At 41.0% G+C, this 22,315-nt stretch overlaps 1 protein-coding gene across 2 annotated transcripts in view; it reads left to right on the forward strand.

Moving 5' to 3' along the window:
• The window catches only part of FREM1 (FRAS1 related extracellular matrix 1), a 179,345-nt gene that overhangs the window by 118,502 nt on the left and 38,528 nt on the right, over positions 1-22,315 (forward strand). The window contains exons 23-25 of one of the 2 annotated variants that reach the window (XM_013965901.2): positions 2,012-2,207; positions 8,016-8,280; positions 16,319-16,733. In XM_013965901.2, coding sequence (XP_013821355.2) covers positions 2,012-2,207; positions 8,016-8,280; positions 16,319-16,733 — 876 coding nt within the window. Of the gene's footprint in view, positions 1-2,011; positions 2,208-8,015; positions 8,281-16,268; positions 16,734-22,315 lie in introns of those variants that run through there. The other variant, XM_013965904.2, reaches the window with a different exon arrangement.

Genomic DNA, 22,315 nt, shown 5'->3' on the forward strand with positions numbered 1-22,315 from the left:
TTGAACTCGGTCTCCCACACTCCCAGACTCTTTACCGTCTTAGCCACCAGGGAATCAGAAATAGACCCACACAGGTATGGCAAACTGATTTTGACCAAGCAGTGGAGAAAAGATAGTCCGTTAACAAATGGTGCTCACCAGACTAGTTCAGACTTTGTATGTGATGCCCAAGGATCAACTCAATACAAATTATAGATCTGTCACCTGAGAAGGTCACTCGAGTAACTCATCAAAATGTCTATGTGATTGTTTGAATGCTTAACTTTTAATAAAATGTAGGCACAGCCTGAGAATAGCAGCAAGGATTTATTCTGTGGGTAACAGCTTGATTGTCTTAGATTGTGGGCACCATAGAGAATCGAAGTGAAGAGAAATCACTGATTTAAACTGAGGTGCAGCTGTGGCCTTATTTCATTTCAGAGAGTAATGAAGCAGAAATGCAGTGAGAGCTCACACATTTGGGTGGCATGGGAGCGAGAGTGTTTTTGGTTATGTAAAAATCCAGATGGGTCCAGGTTCCCAATACGGCACCATAGAGTTCTCTCCCAGCTCCCTAGGGGTTCTCCAAGTCTCTCCAAGACCAGGGAGCTGGCCTCCTGGACTTTCTCATGCATCTTTGTTTTCTTGTTGACTTTCTTGCATTTTACCCACCTTGAGTCCAACTCTCATTTTCTTCCTCTTTGGAGGCTTGCAGATGGATTTTGTCAAGTCAAAGCTCACACTTGGCAATGCAAGTAGGGAATTGGAGATGAGGGAAAGCGAAATGTATCTTCTTCTGGGAAAAGACTATAAAGAAAAAAGTTAACTAGATTATAGGCTGTCTGGTTTAAAACCTGAAAGAGTGTCTGCTTTAAAAATTAAATTTTCAAATGGACCTTATAATGCAAACAAACAATGAACTTAATTATTAGAATATAATTAACTTTCACCCAGTGAGAACTGGGGCCGAGCATACATCAGCTTGGCATAAACATTAAAGAGGAGGGAACTTTATCAGATAGAGTGACAAAAGGAAGTGGAAGCACGGTGAGGGGGAGGGGAGGGCATGTGAAATAATGCGTCAAAGGAAATAAAAAACAAATGTTGAAATTTCTGTTATAGTCTCTTAAAACATAGGAAAAGCACTTGATAATATCATACAATAAATTTTTAAGATGACATTTTTCTTGAATTATGTCAGATGACTTTTACAAGCCACTCTTAGGGAAAGCTATACATCTTAAGAGAATAACAACAGAATTACTAATCAGAGACAGATTTATTGTTATTTTCTAATACTCTCAGTTGTTAGTTCTCCCTCAGCATAAAGACCTCTTTTCATTGAAAATGCCACAATTTCTGCACTGAGTTCTGTATAGAATATATGCTTAACTAATGCTGGGTTATTTTTAGAACAGTATAATTAACAATATATATATGATATTTATAGTTATTTTTGTGCTGACTCAGGATATAAATGTAGGGAATAATAGAAATTTTGATCATTTTCTTTGGTCTTTAGGAAACCTGAAAAACATAGAGAAAGTAAATACACCCATTCTATTTGTGTTTTATCTACTTCAGATAACTCCAGTGACAAACTGGTTTGAAATACAGATTTTATTAGTTGAACAATGATATGATCTAAAAAGAAAAAAGGAAATCCCAAGTGAAACACATTTAATTTTTAAAGAATCAATTCCAACAGCTCAATTACCCACCTGCTCTCAATTGAAATATTTAATCAGCTATGCTAGCTTATGATAAATACCTTAGTAGTACTGCAGTTGAATTGCATGACTTTGTAAAAAACTCTTTGCTTACAGCTAGTTGTTTTTCCTAAGGTTTGAAATTATTTTAATACATTTATTTCAATGAAAAATATGAGGTAGAATGGCAAAATAATTGAATCTGGGATTTCCCTAAAATATCATTTATCTTGGACGTTTTCAGAGGATATGGAAGATGTTCACTAACACACCTTGGGAGGAGGGGGAAACCTGGGCAGCTGACTAATTCTGGTATCTTTCAGATAGGGAGGGACTGGGTCCCTCTGTACCCTGGCATGAAATGCACTCAGGAAGAAGTGGATTTGAACTTGCTGAGATATACACACACCGGGGCCATGGACTCCAAGAACCAAGACAGCTTCACCTTCCACCTCTGGGATGGTGACAATAGGTCGCCGGCATTTGACTGTCACATCACCATCAAGGATATGGGAAAAGGTAAAGCATTTCTATCAGGCTTTATCGGGACGAACTTTTACAGCAGAAGTGCACTGCTATAAACCTCTCCCATCTTCTCGCCCTCTCTTCTTCCTTCCCTCCTTTCCTTTCTCCCTTCCATCCTTTAGACTTGAAATTCCATCAGTTATGATTTGATCCTTGGGTTCCTCACTTGTTTCGCCTGGTTTACAAGAGTAGCCAATTCATGTGTTATTTTCAGTATTTCAAAAAGCCCATTAAAAATCCAGCCTTGTCTGCAATATGGCTGCACAGGTTACTTTAACTGTCAAGGTTTTATGCTTTAAGGAAAATTTTACAAATCAATGCACCAACTCTAGTTTTATCTCCAGGAATTGAATGATTACCTAAAAACAGAATTTGAAAGGGAAAAGATTTCCAATACAGTAATGACAGAGGGACTGCAAGGAGATCCAACCATTCCTTTCTAAAGGAGGTCAGTCCTGGGATTTCTCTGGAAGGAATGATGCTAAAGCTGAAACTCCAGTACTTTGGCCACCTCATGCGAAGAGTTGACTCACTGGAAAAGACTGATGCTGGGAGGGATTGGGGGCTGGAGGAGAAGGGGACGACAGAGGATGAGATGGCTGGATGGCATCACCAACTAGATGGATGTGAGTTTGAGTGAACTCTGGGAGTTGGTGATGGACAGGGAGGCCTGGCGTGCTGAGATTCATGGGGTCGAAAAGAGTCGGACACGACTGAGTGACTGAACTGAACTGAACTGAATGATAAAGGAAATATAAATGAATATATTTTTTAAAAATTTAAAATAACACAAAGAAATTTTGTTGTTGAAAAGGTTGAAAGTTGTTATTCTTTTCGCTTTGGAAATGCTAAAACATACTCTTTAGGGATGAGGGAGAATGCTGTAAGATAATAAGCTTTTCTCTTTTTTAAAAAAAAATTTATTTTGTATTTATTTGGCTGCACCAGGTCTTTGTTGCAACACGCAGGATCTTTAGTTGCGGCAGGCGAACCCTCAGATGCAGCATGCGGGATCTAGTTCTTCGACCAAGGATTGAACCCAGGTCCCCTGAATTGGGAGTACAGAGTCTTAGCCACTGGGCCACCAGGGAAGTCCTGATAGTAAGCTTCTGTTGAATTAATTAAGCAGACCATTTGCAGGATGGGACTCAACAGCACATAAATGGCAGAAGGAGGAGAGCCAAAAAAGTACTGAAAGCTCAGCAAGGGAGAGAGTAGGTCTTTGATTCTCAACTGTTACTACTGCATACTTTCACTTAGAGCTTGTGTGAGGAGAGTAAAGATCCTATCTCATTCATCTGTATAGTCCAAGACCTATATATTTTCAGGACCAAGCAAAGTCTTAGATCCTTAGTACATGCTTGATTGACAGATTAACAGAATGCATTTTTTTTTTTTTTTTTGCCTTGGCTGCCAGAAAGCTCAGAGCTAAATTAAATTGGATGCTTAGGTACAGTAAAAGTTTTACTTCATGTATGTAGTAAAATTACAGCTGTCCTGAATTTTTTAAAACAAATTTTAAGCCAGATTAACTGATTTTGATTTTTTTTTGAAGGGGAAGACTATATATTTTATTTGCTTATTTCCTTGAAGATATATAATAAGTTCATGTTACTGTACACAATTACTTCTCTTTGCAAAAGTAAGAGTACATTCTTCATAAATACTTGTCCAGGCAAAAAGTAATACAAGTGAAATATCTGGGCAGACAACATATGTATTAGGGCAGCAGACTGTCCTGTCATTCTTAGCATGGTGCATTCCCTGGGGAGTACAGAAGTGTTCTGTTCCATGCACCCACCTGGGGGTTCTCTCTAGCCAGGGGATTCTTTGTCCCTGAAGGCCTCAGAGTCACTTTGAGAGCGAGATGTGGATGACGATGGACTTCCCAAGCGGTGCAGTTGTAAAGAATCCTCCTGCCAGCGCAGGAGATGCAGGAGACATGGTTTGGCCCCTGGATCAGGAAGATCCCTTGGAAGAAGAAATGGCAACCCACTCCAATATTCTTGCCTGGAGAATCCTGTGGACAGCCTCGTGGGCTACAGTCCATGGGGTTGCAAAGAGTCGGACACGGCCGTGCGTGCACACGTGGGTATGTGAAGGAAAATGGGAAAATTTCATGGGCTATGCGTGGAGGTAGGGTACTTGCCCTCTATACATCCTGGTGGCTGAATCACCTTAAGGAGGCTGGGCAGTGGAAACTGGAGCGGTACATCCAGAAGAAAAAGTACTGAGGCTGGTGAGGTCCTCCCTAGTCTCTGCTACACCTGGCATGTGATTATTTTCTAAAAGGAATTGTGAAAACTTAATCAAGTAGACACAGTAACCTGTTGAAACTTTCAGTAGTTCAGAAGCTTTTCTTTTAATTTGGTGGTATTTTTTTATCTCTGTATAGAATCCTATTCTTCCTTCTTTCCTCCTCTTTCTTCACTGCTTTAGTTTTTTCCCTTCCTTCCTTCTTTTGGAGGAAATTTTCTCAGGTTGCAGTGTAACTTTATAATCAGAATTGTTCATCTCTAAATGAAATAAATGAAATAACTGATTTAGTCTAACTGAATTGTTAGACTAAACCAGACCCTAACATTAGCATATTTGAACACTTTGGAAGCCATTATAGATAACATCATGCTTTCCCATTGTGCCGTGACTTCTGATTTGCACAGTGGCAAAAATGACTCGGACATCTTTGAGAGACGTTTAGAAGGACATTGCCTATAGTTGACCCTCAACCATACTCTGACTAATGTGATAAACAGTGCTGAAAAACTGGGTTCAGGCAAAACCTAGATACTTTTCCTCCCCTCAGCTCTATCTTCTGCTCTTCATCCTGTGGGTGAATTTTGTTTCCTGGCTTTGTTCATTCCTCTTTCTTCTTTGATGTATTCATCTTAACTCCCTCAGAATCATCTGCGGCTCAGGTTTTGATGTAAAATTAGGTTGACTGTTGATTCTACATTGAACTTAAGTTGCATTTTGAGTTAAAAAGCAATAACATATAACAAAGATTAATTTGATCATCTAAAACAGGGTTTCTCAGTCATGGCAATATCAATATTTGGGAATATGTAAGTCTTTGTTGTGCACTATAGAATTTTTAGCAGCAGAAAACACAGAAGAACTAAAGAGCCTCTTGATGGAAGTGAAAGAGGAGAGTGAAAAAGTTGGCTTAAACTCAACTTTCAGAAAACTACGATCATGGCATCTGGTCCCATCGTTTCGTGGCAAATAGATGGGGAAACAATGGAAGCAGTGAGAGACTTTTTTGGGGGGGAGGGGCTCCAAAATCACTGCATATGGTGATGGTAGCCATGAAATTAGAAGACGCTTGCTTCTTGGAAGAAGACCTACTCACCTAGACAGTGTATTAAAAAGGAGAGACATTGCTTTGCCAACAAATGTCTGTCTAATCAAAGCTGTGGTTTTTCCAGTAGTCATGTATGTATGTAAAGGAAGCTGAGCACTGCAGAATTGATACCTTTGAACTGTGGTGTTAGAGAAGACTCTTGAGAGTCCCTTGGACTGCAAGGAGATCCAACCAGTCCATCCTAAAGAAAATCAGTCTTGAATATTCGTTGGAAGGACTGATGCTGAAGCTGAAACTCCAATACTTTGGCCAACTGACGTGAAGAACTGACTCATTGAAAAAGACCCTGATTCTGGAAAAGATTGAAGGTGGGAAGAGAAGGGGATGACAGAGGATGAGATGGTTTGATGTCATCCTGATTCAGTGGACATGAGATTGAGTAAAGTCCGGGAGTTGGTGATGGACAGGGAAGCCTGGCATGCTGCAGTTCATGGGGTCGCAAAGAGTTTGACATGACTGAGCGACTGAACTGAGCTGAACTGGTCTTTACCTATTAGAAGTTAGTCATTGCTCAGTTGCCAAATTGTGTCTGACTCTGCAACCCCATGGACTACAGCATGCCAGGCTTCCCTGTCCATCAACAACTCCCAGAGCTTGCTCAAACTCATGTCCTTTGAGTTGGTGATGCCACCGAACCATCTCATCCTCTGCCGTCTCCTTCTCCTGCTTTCAATCTTTCCCAGCATCAGGGTCTTTGAGGTTTGAGTGTGTGCTCTTGGGTCAGATGGCTTGGGTATAAATTCTAGCTCTGTCTTTCCTAACTGTATAATCATTACCAAGTTGGTAACATTTGTACACCTTAGTTTCCTCATTTATAGCCTAGACACATGGCAATGGCTTATCACAGTGTTGGTGTAAAATTTTAAGGGTCTTTCTCCCTTACTTAGCACAAAGTTGAAACTCCAGGGTATTTTAATTATGATAATTTTTTGATGAACCTCAGGTGAACAAAATTTGGTATAACTTTAGTTTATGAGGCTCTGTATCCTTTGTGTGTGATCACCTTCTTTGCTCATTCAGACACTCACTCATAGTCTTTTAAATATGCATAACAGCCCCTGTGTAGCCACCACACATACAAGAACTGGAACATTAACAGTATCAGAGTCTACCTATCTACCCATTCCATCCTCCAGAGAAAACCACCATCCTGAATTTTGTGTCAAGTTTCTTACCTTTGTTTGTGGTTCTCCAGGACTTGCTCATTGAACTAATACATGTTAATAAGCTGCATCTGTGTGGCTGCGTGTAGCTCTAGTGCCTTCATTTGGCTACTCTGCGAAATTCAACTGTATGACTAGGCCACAGCTTGTTTATACATTCACCTTCCGAAAAGGCATCTGGGTCGTCTCCAGTGTTTTCAGTTACAAACAGAGCTGCCGTGACCTTTCTAGCACAGACCTCCTGGGTATAGGTGCACATGTTTCTCTCCAGCACACCACTGGAGTGGCATCACTGGGTCAAGGCATATGTGAGTATCCAACTCTTTACAAAATAATTCTAGGTTGTGTACCAGTTTACACGCTTGACTCGAACTGTGTGCAAGAGTCCCCATCCTCTTCAACACGTGCCACCTTCAGCCTTCCACATCGTGGCCTGTCAGAGCGATGTGAGATGGCAGTTTATTGTGATCTTGGTCTGTAGTTCCCTGACTATTCATGAGCATATCTTGCGTCTTTATTGGCCTTATGTGTTGCCCCTTCTCTGTGATATCTGCGTATGTCTTTGGCCAAATTCTTTGATTAATCCCAGTCATAGAAATCTTGCTATATCATATTAGGGTTGTTTTTTTGGGTCACTTCTTAAGTATTTTTTTATTGGAGTATAATTGCTTTACAATGTTGTGTTAGTTTCTGCTGTACAACAGTGTGAACCTCTTCTGTGTGTACATGTGTACACATATCCTCTCCCTCTTGGACCTCCTTCCCAGCAACACCCCCTCCAGAGCACCGAGCTAACTTGTGCCATACAACAGCTTCCCCACTAGCTATGTTTTACACATGGTAGTGTATGGGCTTTCCAGGTAGCTCAGTGTTAAAAATCCACCTGCCAAAGCAGGAGACACAGGAGATGCAGGTTCATTCCCTGGGTTGGGAAGACCTCTGGAGGAAGAAATGGCAACCCACTCCAGTATTCTTGCCTGGAGAATCCCATGGACTGTGGAGCCTGGCAGGCTACAGTCCATAGGGTTGCACAAAGTCAGGCACTACTGAGCACCTGCGCACACACGCATATGCGTGTTTGTATGTCAAACCTAATCTCCCAGCTCATCCCTCTCTCTGCTGCCCCTCAAGTCAACACATCCGTTCTCTACATCTGTGTCTCTGTTCTTATCCTAGAATTGAGATTTTTATTTCTGCAGTTTGGCCTTTGATTTTGACCTTCACCATAGAGGTTTTATTTTTCAAATTTTGACCACCACCTCTTCTGCCACACAGGTGATATTGTCATCCTGGCAAAACCACTTGTGGTGTCTAAAGGTGGCAGAGGTTTCCTGACGACCACCACTCTCCTTGCTGTGGATGGAACAGACAAGCCCGAGGAACTTCTCTACGTCATCACCTCCCCACCGCAATTTGGCCAGGTTGAATACGTCCGCTATCCTGGGGTCCCCATTACAAGCTTCAGCCAAATGGATATAGCAGGACAGACAGTCTGCTATGTGGATAAGAGCACAACAGCTGCCCACAGAGACACATTCAGGTGAGCCCTGAGGAAACTTTTCAGAACGCCTTCTTTGAATGAATGCTTAGAAAGACAAAGGCAAGGAAAAATATGCCCTTTTCCAGCTCCAGTATAAATCTGCTCTTCATCCACTGCCTCAATGGATGAGAGAGAAGAGTGCACAATTAAACTGACAGTAGCAGCCAGGCCAGAAATTAGGGCTTGTTTTTTAAAAATAAACACCTAAGCAAATCTCCACGCAAGCTGTTCGGTGAAGAGACACGTGAAGACCTGAGGATATCCAGTAATGAGAGATGTGGTAAAGTAATTTAACCTCTTTATCTGAGTCTGTTTTTCTATCCAAGGAAAAGAAATTTGCTGGTAAACATTTGGCATAAGCAGACAGTGCCTTTTGATACACTGTGTTTGGGTAACTATATCATAAATCATGTTGTCATAAGTGGATCATATTTCCCCATAGAAACAGTGTTATAATTGGGGGCTGTGCACCTGTTCAAGGATTCTGTATCAAATAAATCACTGGGAAGAATAACAATCTGTTGAAAAGGCAAAGATACAACAATAATGAAAGTCTGCATTCATTTAAAATACTAAAATCTATTTCCAGTCACATAAAGCAAGAAAAACTCTAGAGGGTCTACTCTTTAGCAGTTACGAAAACTGGCTGAACTTGGGGTTCCTGATAGAAATACAGATTCCCAGGGCTGGGTTGAGAACCCAGAAATCCTGGACTAGCTTTTGGGGGACCTTGGTACACATCTAACGCTGAATTTTCTAATGAAGAAAGAGCTCTGAGAGCCTTGATTCATCTTCCATACACACAGGGCTTCTGTCCTCCACTATGATTTTTATCATGTCAGAATACAATCTTCAAAAGAATGCTATAAAATAACACAACTCTAGCAGACTGCTATGTTATTTGACAGGCTCCCATAAACTATCAAGTACACGGATAAACCCATGTCCAAATGCCACTCTCCTCTATCATATATCTTTTCTAATTCAGTATGTCTGCTATGATAAACAATGTTTAAATGTCAGTAAAGATTATTTTGCTTGCCTTTTTGGTATTTGGAATGATGGTTTGAAAAGATGAGTTGTATAGTTAGGTAAAAAAAAATCCAGGGAAGTTTAGACTAATACCTCCTTTTTTCTTTAGACAAATGTTCTTAACAAGCAGATAATCATTTGGTGGCTCACTATCTTAATACCAATTCAGTGCTTGAGTGTTGCTAAGTGTTAACGAAAACATCAGAAGTGGGGATTACTTTTCCCACTGATTCCTTGGCTTGGGATATGGTACAGAGTCATGAAAGCACGAAACTGGGGTCGGGTCTGTGTCTTCATGACCCACATCTCCGGTTTTCCTCAAGTCATTCCTTCTCCTGTGCTCCTATAAATGCCTCTGTGAAAAGGAATGATGCTCACAGTGGCTATGTCAGAGTTGTTGAGGGCTTCAAATGAGCTTAGGTATGTAATGTTCTTAATATGGAATCTAGAAAAATGATACTGATGAACCTATCTGCAGGGCAGGAATAGACGAGCGGACATAGAGAATGGCTTTGTGGACACAGTGGGGAGGGGAGGGGGGACGGATTGGGAGAGTGGCATTGACATGCATACACGACCCTACAGAAAATAGCTAGCTAGCAGGGTGCTGCTGAATAGCACAGGAAGCTAAGCTGGACACTCCACGACAACCTAGAGGGGTCGGACGGGAGAGCGGGTGCGAGGGAGGCCCAAGAGGGAGCAGATACATGTATAGATATGGCCAATTCATGGTGGTGTACGGCAGAAACTAACGCAGCATTGTAAAGCTATTATATTCCAATAAAAAGCCCAAGACATGGCACATAGGAAGAACAAGATAAGTATTGGTTTCTATTATTAATATTAGATTTTAATGTTTATTTTAATGTTAATAATAATGTTTCTATCATTTTTGTTATTCTTTTTTTTTTATTTTTTAATGGTCCAACTCTCACATCCATAAGTGACTACTAGCTTTGACTATATGGACCTTTGTCGGCCAAGTAATGTCTCTGCTTTTTAATATGCTGTCTAGGTTGGTCATAGCTTTTCTTTCAAGGAACAAGCGTCTTTTTTTTTTTTTAATTTTTTATTTTTTTTAAATTTTAGAATCTTTAATTCTTACATGCGTTCCCAAACATGAACCCCCCTCCCACCTCCCTCCCCACAACATCTCTCTGGGTCATCCCCATGCACCAGTTATTATTGTTTACCATATTCTTTCCTTGGCCCCCTTTTTTTTCTCTCCAATCTTTACAATACCAAGATTAATCTTGAAGGAAGGAATAAGTTATAAACAGCAATATGATTCCTTTTTTCCTGTTTATTAATGGAGGGTGGATGCTTATTAGCTTAGCGCAGGTATATCAGATTCAGGGTTTTTCATTTGACACCAATTTCTGAAACTTCTTTTTCCTGTCCATTCCTGTTTTCTTCCATCCATGCCTACGGGAGAGTCTGCTGAAGACATTCATGACTGTATTGGAGAAACTAGAGATTCTTCTGGTGAAGCCAAAGAATGAACACATAAAAATGTTGAGAAATAATAATTAGGCCTTAATTAGATGGTAGTGATGAGCTGAGAATAAAAAACGATATCTATGATGTGAGAATTAGTGATACCATAACAGCTTCCTAATTCACATCCATAGAGAATCATACTTGAGGGTGTTTATAAAATCATTCATCCCAGGAGTTTCTAAGTTTCTAGACTCTCAAGAGAGTTACCTGAGAGATTTACAAAATTTAAATTCTTGGGCCTCACTGCAGAGAGACAACCTTAGTGAGTCCAGTGTCAGGCCTAGGAATCTGTACTTTTAAAAGCTCTACAGGTGAGTCCGATGCTGCTGGGACTAGCTGTGTCCGGTCCAGTGCATTTTCCCAGTGTGCTCCAAGGCGTCTGAAGGTGGACAGGAGCCTCTGATGTCCTCTCCCAGACAGCACATGAAGGGGCTGAGTTAATGGTGTTCTGCAGCTCACATCTCGAGTTACTGAGATAACTTTGTTTTGTTTAGTTTGTTGGTGGTTTGATCTTTAGTTTGTTTTGCACAGAGAGCTTCTGGGCAAGGTTTTCATTTAGCAGAAACTCTGTGTCTCCATTTTGTAAAATGAGTGATTAGTACCACCAATGCTACGAAGATGCTAAATGATGTTGGCTGGTACAGAAAGGAGACATTAAGTAACGGAGATTCGAGAGCGAGAAACTCCTTTTTAATACTCTCAGTCCTTCTGTGTCTAGAAGGAAGTCTCAGGCGGCCTGTGCTCATATGTCCTTAGCAGCTCTTCAGTATGGACTGTTTTTCCCTTTTTAGCAAAGAACGTACAGGCCACAGGCTCCAAGCCATTGGCCAACAGCATCTAGCGCAAATGAAAAACAGTTGGTTTCTTGTATTTATTTTTGTTGTGTTTATGGTGACTTCGTTTTTATGAGTGAAAACTTTGGTCTTCTAGTTGTTAAAAGGTTTCTTTTCAAGTACATTTATTTAAGAAGAACAATGAGTTGATGTAAAGCAAAATGGTAGGTAATAAGAGTACCAGTAGTACCAGAAAATGGCAAAAATTGTGAAGATGGTGTTTGAATGACTCAAGATTAGGAAACAGGGTCATCGAGACAGTAAACAGCAAGGGTAGGAACACACTGCTTTAATCCAGTCCCTTCATTTATGTGTAAGAAAGCTAGTCTTGATACACCTGTAATGGATCAAGCAATGTGTGTGTGCATGCTAAGTCACTTCAGTCGTGTCTGACTCTGTGTGACCCTATGAACTGTAGCCTGCCAGGCTCCTCTGTCCATGGGATTCTCCAGGCAAGAATACTGGAGTGGGTTGCCATTCCCTTGCCCAGGGCATCTTCCCGACTCAGAGATCGAACCCTTGTCTCTTATGTCTCCTGCCTTGGCAGGTGGGTTTTATACCACTAGTGCCACCTGAGAAGCCCCTTCAAGCAGTGTACTAGACCCTTTTTATGCAAGTATCATTGCTCTTAAGCCTTTACACCACCACCTTGAGAGAGATGTCTTGTTCCCATTTTATGGGTGAGAAAAGTGAGTCTCGAAGAGGCAAAAAGTCACCTAAATTGACATGGCTGAGTATCAGAGCTAAATTTGGGCTGAGATCTCACTGTGGAGAGGTCTTTCCATTATCCCTGACTGTACTGAAAACCTTGCAGAGAATCTCTGCTTGTGGGAAGGACCCTTCTCCGTGTGTGTCGTTCTGATGTTTGACCAGCAGTTTTGCATCTTATAATGGGAGAGCCTCATATCTGCTGAAGATCCTTGTTTTAATCTTGTCATTTCACTAACCCATCCATTGTGTTGTCTGCCAGGTGGTGTTCAACCAAAGCCGAAAGGCTGTTTTAATAAAAGTGTGATCATGGTGCTTTTTAAAAATTAAATATATGCAACCAATCTAATCACCTAAATTTATGTTGCTTGCTGTTAAATCTGGCAAGGAATTTGGCTGGGGAGAAGAGATAAATTCTGTGGCAGAGAGCTTCCCTCCTCCCTTCACTTTTTAATGTAAGCTATGGCAGCATTAATTAAACAGGGGAGTTTAATGGTCAGATTTTACCTTCTGCAAAAATATTTTGTGAATCATAAATTTTTCCTGTATTGTTTGGTGCTGCTGGCCTGGAAGAAGGATTTGGCAGCACATTCTGGGACAGCTGACACCAAGTGATTAGCAAGCTGACTTCAGCTGCTGGCAGCCGGGTTCTAAAAGAACATGCTAATGTCCTCCATTTTGACAAGCCGGTTGGACTTTTTTTTTTTTTTTTTTCCTGAAGAACTGGCTCTATTTATGATTCCATTTTTATCTTTTAAATGCCATGACAGATGGCAGATTCTTCAGCCAACTCTATTGCCAGGAAATGCAGAAAGCTTGAAAGCACCATGGTAATGGTGAAATCAGGCCGGGCAGGCACCCCACACAGATCTGAGAGTCATTCCCCAAATTTCATGAGACAGTGGTCATCTTGGCTGCGTTGCTTCTCAGGGGGGGCATAATAAAGGAAATTAAACAAAATGGACCCACATAAGGAGCGGCCACCTCAACGCCACTGGCTTCTTAAGCTTGATTGGATGCCGTAATAGCAATGGCACTGTTGTTTTAAAACTTCAATATCTATTTGGAAGGTTTCTTCTGAGGGGGATGGTGTGGGCCATTTGTAAGATCATCTGGTCAATGTTTACAGGCACAAAGCGTTGACCTTGTCGCACTGGTTCTGCTAGGCTATTTTTTCTTTTGACTGGGAAGCCAACCAGGACCGAGTCACCCCGCCTCTCACTCGCTCTGATAATGTTCTCTGCTTGTGAATAGTTTGCCCTGATACTTGTGAACGTGGTAAGATGTGCTTGATCCAGTCACGTTGGGCCATTGCATCCTTTTGGCCACTGGCTTGTTAGCGTTCTGTCAGTACAGACAGCTGCCTGAGCGTCCCAGCTGGGAACACCGGCCTCAGGAAACATGTTTCTTATCTTAAATGGCCCCTAACCCACTCACCCTCATTCCCCTCCGACTGAGGGCAGACTGCTGATTTTCACTGTGGTCAGATGCCTGTCAGAGGCAGAGAGGAGTCTGAGATGGACTGCCTAGATCATGAGGAAACTTCCGTGGCCTCAGACAGGTCACATGTATGTGGATAATGCAGCCACCTTGAGACTGAGCTTGGGGCACCCAGTGGGGCAATTTTGGAATTTAGTCTCCAGAGGAGAAAGTCAGAATCAGATACTCAAAATGGCCACCTCTGATGCACCCCTGGCAGCCCCTGGGGCTCCTGCTTCACCTCCTTGCTCCTGATGGCTGTCTCTCCCCTTCTCTTTTTCTTCCTTCTCCACCAGCATTTGACATGCCTACATGTTCTCTGGCTTAAGTCTGTGCTCAACTATAAATTGCTAATTTAAAACGACAGCCATTTTACATTGTGAAAGAGGGCAAAGTTGAAGGCTCCATGAAAATGGAGGCCCTGAGAGGATGCCTAGTCTCCAGTTTTTACCTCTGCTCAGATAGACTCCAGGGAGGAAATAGGACAAAGGTAACCAGAAGACAATAGTATAAGGGCATAATTCCAGGAAGAGCATCCCCTGAGAAACAGACCATGAGTTTTGTATCTAAAAATGTGTATCACCTCATCTTTGATATTGTCAAAGTGACTAATGAAAGGTGAAGAGCATACACAAATATTTTTTCTCAGGTGTGATTTTTTTTTCTTTTTAAAAAATAATGGATTTTGCAAACACTCCATGATCCAGCAATAAAATTACCCATTTGCTTAGAATATATTTATCCAAACATATTGTTTTGTTTTAAGGAAACTATGATTTTGTTCCATCTCCAATTCTAAAGTTGATTCCATATTCTTGTTTGAGCTGTGGGGGTAAAAAAAACACAAGTTGTATTCTTTACAAGTCAAGGTATGTGAAATGTCCAAAAATGTGTTTTATTTGGAGTATTTCACTTAGCAGTTTTAACTTTTTGAACAAGGATTCCTTTTCCATGCATCGCATCCTATTTTCCTGGTAGGCAGTCTTACTAGCTTGATAATTAGAAAGCTCAAAAATGTTAGCCTAGCCTTCAAAGCAAAATCTGCATCTGCCAAACTCATCTCCCTGTAACTTCTGGTCCAGCTGCTCTTGTCCCTGAGTCCTTTGCCTCAGGCAGGCTGGCAGACTCATCACACTCACACAACCTGGTTTCCTGTTCCTTCATGTTCAACAGCAAAGCATCAACCTTCTATCCCCGAAAGATATCTTTTGTAGAGAATAAAAAACTTGGTAGTCACATTTGTCAAATTAATAAAATAAATATAAACCCCATATCTTCTCTAATTTTAAAAAAGAACCTCCAAAAAAAATTCTTTTATCATTCACTGTTATACATACTACAGTGTTTTAGGAGATTTTTACATCCGTGGAACATAAGAGTGTTTCTATCCCCCATGACTATTTCAGAACTGGTATGTGGGAAAAAACAAATGGACACAATTCCATGATTGTTTTGAAGTACGTTTCTTTGGCCAGTGGTGAATGTGTCAATTCTATTTGAGATTAGTGATTTCCTAACTTGTTGGAGTTTCAATAGCAGATTTTGTTGGCTTAATTTCATCATAGTTTCAACTGTCCTTTGTATAGAAATTACACATTGAAATGTTATAAGGGTGTATTTGGTTAGTTTAATTTTGAGATTGTCGGTGTGGGTGGAATGTGATTTAGTGATCCATGTAATCAGAAGCACGCTGTGGTATCACAGAGCTTCAAGTGTAAGAAACATCTTGCTCAGCTTGGATTTGTATCATTTCAGTTTTCTCTTCTAGGTCTGCAGTGATACTTAGGCACCACAGCTCTTTCTTAGTGGACTGTTAAACCAGCAATCACTAAAACTGCAAGAACAGAAGGTGTGGAGTCAGAGGACCTGGGTGTTCATCCCAGGTCTGTCTCCTACCTGCCTTAGGATCTGCCATGTTTCTGAACCTTTCCACTCGAGTTTTCTTTTCTTTAAAGCCGGGAAATAATCTTTGTCTAACACAACTCCCCCATATCTTGTCATGGGCAAATGTGAAAACAAACAGGAAAATATACGAATTGAGTGAATTAGCCAAATTCAGCCTACTCAGTACTTTATTGGATGGGCTTCCAATGATCAGCCTTAAGAACTGAGCCTATTAAAATCTCACAAAGAAAATACAATTGCAAAAGAGTCTGGGCTATGAAATTCCTATTTGGGGCAAGAAATGACACTAAGTATTGACAAGCCTGAGATATATCATTGGCACAGTTAACCTGCCCCATCCCAGGAATCTACCATCCATGCTGCTGAGCAATACTTGGGGGGTTAGAATGGTCCATGTACGCATTGTCTAGTGACTGGTTTAATGGATAGAATGGTGTCCTCCTGAAAGATCTGCTCTTGAGCTTTCCTTCACATCCCAGCACAATATGTCCTTGAGTAAAGGTGTGTATTGTTATCATTTCATTCCAATAGATGGTGACACAAGAATCCATGTTGAAGGCTGCCTTGCCTCTCTTTGCCAGATTCATCATCAGCAATGGACTTCAGACCAAGCCTGGGGTTTTTGAGATCACACTGGAGACTGTGGACACAGCCTTACCCGTGGTGACCAGGAACAAGGGGTTGAGACTGGTTGAAGGGGCCACAGGCCTGCTCTCCCCTGACCTCCTGCAGCTGACCGACCCTGACACTCCAGCCGAAAAGCTCACCTTCCTTCTGGCCCAGCTCCCACGGCATGGCCAGCTCTACCTGCAAGGGATGGTGCTGATCCCACGCAATTTCACTCAGCTGGACGTGGACAGCGGGCATGTGGCCTATCGGCACTTGGGAGGGGATTCTCGGACTGACCATTTCACTTTTGTGGCCACAGATAGGACAAACCACGGCTTTCTTGTGGATGGGAGACTGTGGCAAGAACCTGTATCATTCACCATCCAGGCAAGTATAACAAATACACAGTTCATGGTCAGAGATAAGAACACGACTTCTGGGAGAACTGTTTCCTATTTCCTTCCTTCTTTCATTCAAATGTATAATGTGTGTCTATAGCATGCCAGGTACTAAGCAAGGCACCAAGCGTGTTAATATGAACACAAAACAGATGTGCTGCCTGCGTACAAGATAATGACTGACCTTTGGAGTCAGTGGTAATACACAAAGGACCAAAATACATTTGGAGACAGACACCTAGGTTGGAATTTCTGCTTTCAGTATTTTCAAAGCTGTGTGAACTAAAAAGAGTTTTTTGACTCTTCTGATTCTACGTTTTGTTCTCAAAAAACATGCCTTACAGCATTGTGCTAAGAATTACATAAGATAAGGTATCCAGGGTACTAGCATGTTGCCTGAAGTATGTTAGGTATTCAGTCTCTTATAATAGCTTTTATAATATCTAACTATACTATTATAATGATGCTTATTGGCCTATGTTATCTACTAGCATTGCTGTTGTTCAGTTGCTAAGTCTTGTCCGACTTTTTGTGACCCCATGGACTGCAGCATGCCAGGCTTCTCTGTCCGCCGCTATCTCCTGAAGTTTGCTCAAATTCATGTCCATTGAGTCAAAGATGTTATCTAACCGTCTCATCCTCTGCTGTCCCCTTCTCCTCTTGCCCTCAGTCTTTTGCAGCATTAGGGTCTTTTCCAGTGAGTTGGCTCTTCACATCAGGTGGCCAAAGTATAGAGCTTCGGCTTCAGCATCTGTCTTTCCACTGAATAGTCAGGGTTAATTTTCCTTTAGGATTGAGTGGTTTGATCTCCTTGCAGTCCAACAGCATTTTAATGGTTAACTGTAATTTTAATGGTATTCAATTAAACACCCGAAAATGTATGAAGCTACATCAGTATTACCCATGTATTGATGAGAAAAATAATTATAGAAGCTACTTTAAAGTGTTAACTGTAGGTCAGACCTGCTTTATATAAATCTCATTTAATTTTCATAAAAATCCAATGAACTGAGTTTTATTGTCTCCATTTTATAGATGTTCAAAAGTTCAAAAATTAAACAATTTGGTCAAACACACATAAAGAGCGCCAGTCTTCCTGATCCCCAGTGCTGTGTCCTTTGTGGTACTTTGCTGCCACAGTTATGTTGACTGTTAAGATGATTCTTGGAGGACATAACGTGTTTTTCTTTTTTTAGTCAAAACACATCAAGTATATCCTGGCTCTCAGAGCCTTGAATCCATTCTCCTTGGATACGGTTCACCCTGTTCTACACACTTCCACCAATAGCATAAAAGATGTAAATCTGTCTTAAAGCAGAATACATTCTGATTATGTAAAATAATAATAATTTCCCCTTGCTCTTTCTTCTCTGTCTTAGTCAGGGATCTCCAGAGAAACAAACAATAGAATTATATAATTTATACATGTATAAATGATAAGAGAGAGAGGAAGAGAGAAAGACTGTGTTCTGTTCAGGAATTGGCTTATGCAATTGTGGGGTCTGACACATTCCAAAATCTACGAGGCAGGCCAGCAGCCTGAAGATTTCAGGAGTTGATGTTACAGTCTTGAGTCCAAAGGCAGTTTGGAGGCAGATTTCCTTCCTCTTCAAGAGACTTCAGTCTTCTTTTTCTAAGGCCTTTAAATGATTGGATGAGGCCCATCCACATTATGGAGGGTAATCTGCTTTACGCGAAGTCTATTGATTGAAATACTCATCAATTTAAAAAAATGCCTTCACAGGAACATCTAGCTTGACCAAACATCCTGGCTAAATTGGCATGTAGAATTAACCATCACAGTCTTTATGTAAAGTGAGATCTGAGGGTGAAAATGGGGAGTTATGATAACACGGAGTGGATACAAGATGCATCTTTGACTATAAGGAAGTCTAGAAAGTGGAATGAGATTATGATACACTGGGAGAAGAGAGAAGGTGTTGATATTATTGGTAGAGTATGTAGGAAATACCTTGTGCATAGTAAAGTTAATTTCTTTTTTTATTACATGTTTTAATTGTTGTTAGTTCCCTCCCACTCTTCAGTCAGTTTATGTTTTTCTTGACTCCTGACTACCCCCACCCCCATGCTATGTAGAGAAATGTCATAGTACTACCCAACCTGGCATAATGTTCTGGTCTATCTGGAGAAGGAAATAGTAACCCACTCCAGTACTCTTGCCTGGAAAATCCCATGGATGGAGAAGCCTGGTAAGCTACAGTCCATGGGGTCGCAAAGAGTAAGACACGACTGAGTGACTTCTCTTCACTTCACTTCTATTTGGTTACAAATATGGAATTATCAATTCTGAATGCCAGTGTAAGAGTTCCTATCTACACTCCAGAACAGGGAGGGAAAAGGGGTTTGAAGAGAGTACCAGAACTTCAATCAGGTTTCTCCCAACAGCAAAAATATCTTATAGATTATTTTTATCACAAGAGCCTTATCTCTTGAAGTTGTAGAGTTAACTGATAGGGAATTGTTGAATACATGTTGAAAAAGTTTTTCATCGAAAGTACAAGGTTTTCTTGCCTTTTGTGTAAACAAAACAAACAGAGAAACCTCAGAAGGAAAGCCTCAAACTTTCTCCCATAATTCCCGTGAACTTCCTGATGTCTCTGAGCAGAGAAGTCAAATAACTCAGGAACTGACTGACCCACCTGTAATGCAGATGAGGTGACCTCCTCAGTCTCTTGCTTTTAAGAGCTCTTTCTGGCAAGAAAATATGACATTGGCCACCACTGAGTGATGAATTAGGCCAAATGGTCAATACCTATATCAGACTGGTTATATTCTTTGCAGCCAAAGATGGAGAAGCCCTATACAGTCAGTAAAAACAAGACTGGGAGCTGACTGTGGCTCAGATCATGAACACCTTATTGTCAAATTCAGACTTACATTGAAGAAAGTAGGGAAAACCACTAGACTGTTTGATTTAGCTATGATTTAAATCAAATCCCTTACGATTATACAGTAGAAGTGACAAATAGATTCAAAGGACTAGATCTGATAGAGTGCCTGAAGAACTATGGACGGAGGTTCGTGGCAAAGTATAGGAGGCAGTGATCAAGACCATCCCCAAGAAAAACCAATGCAAAAAGGCAAGATTGTTGTCTGAGGAGGCCTTATAAATAGATGAGAAAAGAAAAGACAGAAAAGGCAAAGGAGAAAAGGAAAGATATTCCTATTTGACTGCAGAGTTTCAAGGAACAGCAAGGAGAGATAAGAAAGCCTTCCTCAGTGATCAATGCAAAAAAATAAAGGAAAACAATAGAATGGGAAAGACTAGAGATCTCTTCAAGAAAATTAGAGATACCAAGAGAACATTTCATGCAAAGATGGGCTCGATAAAGGACAGAAATGGTATGGACCTAACAGAAACAGAAGATATTAAGAAGAGGCGGCAAGAATACACAGAAGAAATGTACAAAAAAGATCTTCACAACCAAGATAATCACGATGGTGTGATCACTCACCTGGAGCCAGACATCCTGGAATGTGAAGTCAAGTGGGCCTTAGAAAGCATCACTATGAACAAAGCTAGTGGAGGTGATGGAATTCCAGTGGAGCTATTTCAAATCCTGAAAGATGATGCTGTGAAAGTGCTGCACTCAATATGGCAGCAAATTTGGAAAACTCAGCATTGGCCACAGGACTGGAAAAGGCCAGATTTCATTCCAAAGCCAAAGGCAGGCAATGCCAAAAAATGCTCAAACTACCGCACAATTGCACTTATCTCACACACTAGCAAAATAATGCTCAAAATTCTCCAAGCCAGGCTTCAACAGTATGTGAACTGTGAACTTCCAGATGTTCAAGCCATATTTAAAAAAGGCAGAGGAACCAGAGATCAAATTGCCAACATCCTCTGGATCATCAAAAAAGCAAGAGAGTTCCAGAAAAACATCAACTTCTGCTTTATTGACTATACCAAAGCCTTTGACTGCATAGATCACAACAAACTGTGGAAACTTCTGAAAGAGATGGGAATACCAGACCACCTGACCTGCCTCCTGAGAAATCCTGCCTCCTTTATGCAGGTCAGGAAGCAACAGTTAGAACTGGACATGGAAAAACAAACTCGTTCCAAATTGGGAAAGGAGTATGTCAAGGCTGTATATTGTCACCCTGCTCATTTAACTGCTATGCAGAGTACATCATGAGAAACGCTGGGCTGGATGAAGCACAAGCTAGAATCAATATTGCCGGGAGAAATATCAATAACCTCAGATATGCAGATGACACCACCCTTATGGCAGAAAGTGAAGAAGAACTGAAAAGCCTCTTGATGAAAGTGAAAGAGGAGAGTGAAAAAGTTGGCTTAAAGCTCAACATTCAAAAAACGAAGATCATGGCATCTGGTCCCATCGCTTCATGGCAAATAGATGGGGAAACAATGGAAGCAGTGAGAGACTGTTTTTTGTTGGGGGCGGGGGGCGCCAAAATCACTGAAGATGGTGACTATAGCCATGAAATTAGAAGACGCTTGCTCCTTGGAAGAAGAGCTATTAACCTAGACAGCATATTAAAAAGGAGAGGCATTACTTTGCCAACAAATGTCTGTTTAATCAAAGCTGTGGTTTTTCCAGTAGCCATGTATGGATGTGAGAGTTGGACTATAAAGAAAGCCGAGTGCCGAAGAGTTGATGCTTTTGAACTGTTGGGTTGGAGAAGGCTCTTGAGATTCCCTTGGACTGCAAGGAGATCCAACCAGTCCATCCTAAAGGAAATTAGTCCTGAATATTTGTTGGAAGGACTGATACTGAAGCTGAAACTGTGATATTTTGGCCACCTGAAGTGAAAAACTGACTCATTGGAAAAGACCCTGATGCTGGGAAAGATTGAAGGCAGGAGGAGAAGGGGATGACAGAGGATGAGATGGTTGGATGGCATCACTGACTCAATGGACATGAGTCTGAGTAAGCTCCAGGAGTTGGTGATGGGCAGGGAGGCCTGGCATGCTGCATTCCATGGCGTCGCAAAGAATTGGACAGACTAAGCGACTGAACTGAACTGAATCTCCTAAACATAGGTGTACCACTTGTATTCCCAAACTGAGCAACTGAGAGCAAAGCTACAGGACGTAAACACAAAACACAGTTGTATTTTATTGACACCAACAGGCACTAATCTGACATTCATTTGTAGGAAATCATGTCTGCCTAAGACTCTGCATCTTTTTTTAATTGAAGATTTACAATGTGTTAATTACTGTTGTACAGCAAAATGATTCAGCTATACATATATTTACATTCCTTTTTTCTTAAGATATTCTTTTCCATTACGATTTATTGTAGGATGTTGAATACTGTTTTCCATACTATATAGTCGGTCTTTGGTGTTTATCCATTCTGTTAATATATATTAAAGCTTACATCTGCTACTCCCAACCTCCCACTCCATCCCTCCCCCAACCCCTTCTCCACCAGTCTATTCTCTGTGTCCTGATTCTGTTTCTGTTCCATAGATAGGTTCATTTGTGTGATCTTTAGATACCACATATAAGTGATACTACATGATATTTGTCTTTCTTATTCTGACTTACTTCACTTAGTATGATTTCCAGGTCCA

Source organism: Capra hircus, chromosome 8 (genome assembly GCF_001704415.2).
Source record: "Capra hircus breed San Clemente chromosome 8, ASM170441v1, whole genome shotgun sequence".
Taxonomy (NCBI): domain Eukaryota; kingdom Metazoa; phylum Chordata; class Mammalia; order Artiodactyla; family Bovidae; genus Capra; species Capra hircus.